The 5,188-nt window shown below is 34.2% G+C and overlaps 1 protein-coding gene across 3 annotated transcripts in view; it reads left to right on the forward strand.

Annotated features, from left to right (window-relative positions):
- The window catches only part of LOC111863828, a 20,811-nt gene that overhangs the window by 1,582 nt on the left and 14,041 nt on the right, over window positions 1–5,188 (forward strand). For 2 of the 3 annotated variants that reach the window (XM_023850555.2, XM_023850556.2), the window contains exon 2: window positions 4,357–4,662. In XM_023850555.2, coding sequence (XP_023706323.1) covers window positions 4,357–4,662 — 306 coding nt within the window. Of the gene's footprint in view, window positions 1–1,657; window positions 1,768–4,356; window positions 4,663–5,188 lie in introns of all 3 variants that reach the window. The other variant, XM_033751223.1, reaches the window with a different exon arrangement.

The following is a 5,188-nucleotide window of genomic DNA, read 5'->3' on the forward strand; positions in this document are numbered from 1 at the left end:
TAGCCATTCTTTCATTCTTCTGACCTTCAGTCAAAAGATTCGAAAATCCGAAGAGTGTAAGCAGTGCTAGCAGAAGGCCAAATGATTTTATTGCTTCCATCTGTTTTATGACATCAGGGACTGCTAAAATTTGTCAAGTTTTACAAACAGAAATGAATTTGTAATGCAGAACAACTCCGTGAAGAACTGGGAAATCATTTTTGCAGTACTCATCAAAATTAAAAACAAAAAATTGAAAATGGAGTATAATTTGTATAAAAAATGTCAAATCTTCCGTTATAGTATGCGACAGTATGTTCTTTGCTGATACAAACAAAATTAGTTCCATCCATTTATCATAAAAATTGAGTTAGATACATCATTTTTAAACACAATGCTTAAAATTGTTTAGGCGCACTAACAGGAACGGACATTTAAAGGCAGAGTACCAACGGGCATTTAAACGCGCACCAGCAGCGGGCGTTTAAATAAACTCCAGCCAGCTCAAGCTTACCACTATTTCAGAAGTCCGGCGTTTAAAGGTTAATATATGGAGGCAAATCATTACTGTAAATAATAAACAGAAGTGGTCCCAAAACTGACCCCTGAGGAACCCCCCTTGCTTAACTCTTTCCCAAGATGGAAAATAGTCCTGACCGTCATTAGTTTTAATGTACACTCTCTGTTTTCTATCCAACAGATATGATTTGAACCAATTTAATATACAACCCTGGACACCATAATACTCTAGTTTAGATGTCAATATCTCATAATTAACACAGCCAAAAGCCTTAGCAAGGTCACAAAAATTCCTGCAGTTTGTTATTCCAGGCCTGAAGTATGCCAGTCGTAAAAGAAAAAGCAGCATGGTCTGTTGAGAAATTTTTCCTAAAGCCAAATTGTTCCTGCAACAGAATATTATTGACTTGTAGATGCTGACACAATCTACAATGCATAAGTCTTTCCATAACTTTACTAAATACAGTCAACATAGAAATAGGTCTATAGTTCGTAATATCAACCTTATCTCCTTTCTTATACAGGGGCTTCATAACAGCATACTTCAAGTGTTCAGGAAATACACCAGTAATGATAGACATATTACAGATGTAGGAAAGGGGCGCACTTATAAAGACGCTACAAAGTTTTAATATTTTAGATGAAATCCCATCATAACCAGAGTACTTCTTTGATTTTAAAGAACAAATTATATTGATAATTTCTCCTTTGGTTACTCATACTCTGAAAAATAGGCTCATAAGCATTCTTTAATAATTTAAGAGGTGAATTAGTTTTATCTGGATGTGTTTGCAGACTATGAGCAATATTAAAAAAATACTCATTGGAAGCATCAGCTACATCTTTAGATTGAATGTTCCTATTATACATTTTAAACGTAACTGGCATATAATTATCTTTGGTGGATTTATGCAATCCATTTCTTATAATATTCCATGCTGTTTTTTTTGTGTTATTAGAAATTTCAATTAACTGATTATAACATAATTTTTTTGCTTCATAAATTACTTTCCTTAAAATAAGACAATACTTTTTATAATAAGTTTTTACTTTTGGATCGTTACTATATTCATTTAACTTGTATAAAAATCTTTTACATTTACAACATGTCTTTATACCATTAGTAATCCAAATTTTATCATTGTTATTGCTCAAGTAGACAACAGCTAATAGATACTTCGAAAATGTGGCAAAGTTCAAATATTTGGAAATGACACTAACAAATAAAGATTGTATTATGTGAAGAAATTAAGGACAAATTAAAGTCAGGTAATGTTCTTTACCATTCCCTTTTGAACCTTTTGTTTTCTTCCCTGCTGTTGAAAAATGTAAAAATTAAAATATACAAAACTAATTTTGCCAGTATTTTTGAATGGGTGTGAAACGTGGTATCTGACATTAAGAGAACAATGAGTGTGAGTGTGTTTGAGAAAGGGGTGCTGAGGAGAATATTTGCACTGAACAGGGATTAAATGGTTGGAAGTTAGAGAAAAACTGCATAATGAAGAGCCTCTTTTCATAACTTGTGCTCTTTGCCAAGTATAATGAGAATGATCCAAGTTCAGGAGGATGGGATGGGCAGTGCATTTACTGAGGAAAAAAAGTAATGCAGATAGGATTTTGGTGAGAAAGCCTGAAGAAAGGAGACCACTAAGGAGGTCTAGATGAAGGTGGAAGGATAATATTAAATGAATCTTAGATAAGTTGGGGTGGTATGGACTGGATTCATCTGGCTCAAGATAGAGACCACTGGTGGGAAGGTTCCAAAAAATGTTGGGGAATTCTGGAATTGTTAAGCAACTGGTGGCTTTCAAGAAGTACTCTGTTCCATGGGCTTAGCCAATGTGAATGATGGACCAAAAACAAGTTTCTGATATTGTCACTGACCCTAATAATATCAAGTTCTCTATAAACAACAGACCAAGTAGTTCTACTGTACACCATCAGAACACAGGGGCCTTTGCAATAAATCTGAAAAAAATTGTTAGAATAGGGAGTATTTCTGTGCACATGCACTATATTTGAAATGGTGTATGTTATAAAACTTTTCATCTTATACCATCACAGACAACAAGATTTTGTATTTTCTCTACAAATAGTAAGAAATACATTGTTGGAACCAGTGGTAAATGATTTAACCCATGATTGTCTCCAAATACTTATTCTACCATATGCTCCACATTCATTAACCATCCTATCATCAGTGCTATATACTCTCGATATCAACTAAAGAATTATTGTAAATAAAAAAAAAATTGCTGAAATTATATATGTAGTGGAAGCATCGATAACACATTACTGTACTTAGGAAAGTAAGTCCCAGGTCAGTTTCCAGGTGTAAACATCATTAAACAGCTGCATATGAAACTGATAAAATTCCAGTCAATTAAAAGTAACAAATCAACTGGATATGACAAAGAATGTAACAAAATAACAAATATATAGTCACTAAGAAGTATACTATTGAGCAACCAGTATTGTCGTTCAAAGGAAATAGGACTTTTTGCAGACAGGCCAAATTGGTCACTGCAAAACCCCTGCAAAATAAAATCAATAAACTATGCATTTTAAATTGTAGGCCATTTTATATTAACTGTGTTATAAAAAATATTTGATCAAATTGTCATTTGAAATGCACCATTTAAACTGCAACATTTAGTTAATATGCTGGTGTCAGAAGAAACTTATCCAGTATTGAAGCTGCACATGTTCTTGGGTGTCTGCATCATATGGGTGAGGGTAGTGTTACCAATGTTTCAGAGGTACATGCTGCCTGCATCTTCATGGTTGAAGTGTACAGAGTGAGGAGTTTTTACTGCCCCCCAAATCAGTCTCTTCAGTTTTCAGTTAGAACTTAAAAGTTTAACAACCACTTTACTTGATGATGTACATGCATTTCTGCATTTATCCCACTAAACATTTATTGGAAACGAATATATTTTAAAGAAAAGTTGTTGAGAGAACTGAAACAGATTGTATGTACAGAACATTTTCCCTTAAGCCTTATACTTTTAGAGATAATGCAAACAAAAAATCTCTGTTGACCCTAGACTGTGTTGAAACCAAATTCGTTTTATTGCTTTAATGTTGTGCTCTACTACTGTATGACTTTGAATCACTGACTCATTTAATTAATGTTTTATTTTTATTTAGTATGTGTAATGATAATGACCACAGAAGTTGTAGTTACTGTTTATTCATACAGTATATAGTTTTGACCTCCCTCAATTTGAGTATCACCTAACAGAATAGTTGCATATGAATTTAATGTCATTTTTTATAAGGAAAGAATAAATTTGTAATTTTGACTGTTAAACATGACTTACATGTACATTGCATGCTTTTACAGTCTTGTGTTGATTGTCTTGTAGTGTTTATTTGTATGCTGATGTGTCGAGTAATCAGCACCCATGGAATGCATATAATCTATCTGTCTGTAGTCAGTGCATTGCATTATTTTTTTATTTACAGTTTAAAATACCTTTTTCTTCTTTTTTAAGATGCTTCTCATCACCACCAACTCTAACAATACTTCTGTGATCCATTTGGATGTTTCTGAAGTAAAAATTATAACTGACAGTGACCATGCTAATTCAGTGGAAGACAATTTAGAAGCAGAAATCAGTAAATTGGAAGCAGATAATGACTTTCCAGACATAGATTTAGAAGGTCCTCTATACAGGTCTCTAATATTCTTGTTCTTACTGTTCACTGCAAGGTCATCAGTTTTGCCTTTCAGATATTCCCTTTTTTATTCCTGAAATGCCTGCTGGTATGCATATAATCTATCTGTCTGTAATCAGTGCATTGCATTATTTTTTATTTACAGTTTAATATACCTTTTTCTTCTTTTTTAAGATGCTTCTCTCCAACATCAACTCTAACAATACTTCTGTGATCCATTTGGATGTTTCTGAAGTAAAGATTGTAACTGACAGTGACCATGATGATTCAGTGGGAGACAATTTAGAAGCAGAAATCAGTAAATTGGAAGCAACTATACGTGACTTAGAAACAGATAATAACTTTCCAGACATAGATAGCTGTGCATATGAGTTAGAAGAAGATGAAATATTAAATCCTGCTATATACAATTCTGATGATGCTTCTAACACCATTTTGAATACTGTAAGCCACAAGGAACAGGATGAACCAAATAAAAAAGTAAGTAAAAGTATAGCTATCCCTGTAACAGTTTGTGGAGACCCATAGGGTTGTGAAACATTGAGGATACCACATTATCTAGACAATCGGCTCAAAGATGGCAGTAAGGTTGTCAGCCTTACGTGCCGGCTGTGCTTTACTCCCCAGGAAAATTATTTAATTAATTCCTGGTACTCATTTCTGTTAGAGGCTGAGTTCACCCTAGGGCCGTAATGCGGCTGGAAGGATTAGGTCAATTGAAAAATATTCACTGACTTCATCGGGACTTGAACCCATGACCTTCCAGCTTGTATCATAGTGTCTCAACAAACTACGCTACCGTGTGCCCCCAAGGACGAACCAAATACTTCTGTTCATTCATTCATCAGTAATCTGTCAGACAACAGGTTCACAGTCTCTTCCAAAACAGTTCCTCCACTTAATGTGATCTAGAGCTTTCTCCTTCAAATGAGAATATCCTCTTCTGTCCCCAAGGTCATCCAGCATCTTCTTACGTCTTCTTCCTCGTCTTCTGGTCACTTCTATC

Source organism: Cryptotermes secundus, unplaced genomic scaffold (genome assembly GCF_002891405.2).
Source record: "Cryptotermes secundus unplaced genomic scaffold, Csec_1.0 scaffold1695, whole genome shotgun sequence".
NCBI classification, from domain to species: domain Eukaryota; kingdom Metazoa; phylum Arthropoda; class Insecta; order Blattodea; family Kalotermitidae; genus Cryptotermes; species Cryptotermes secundus.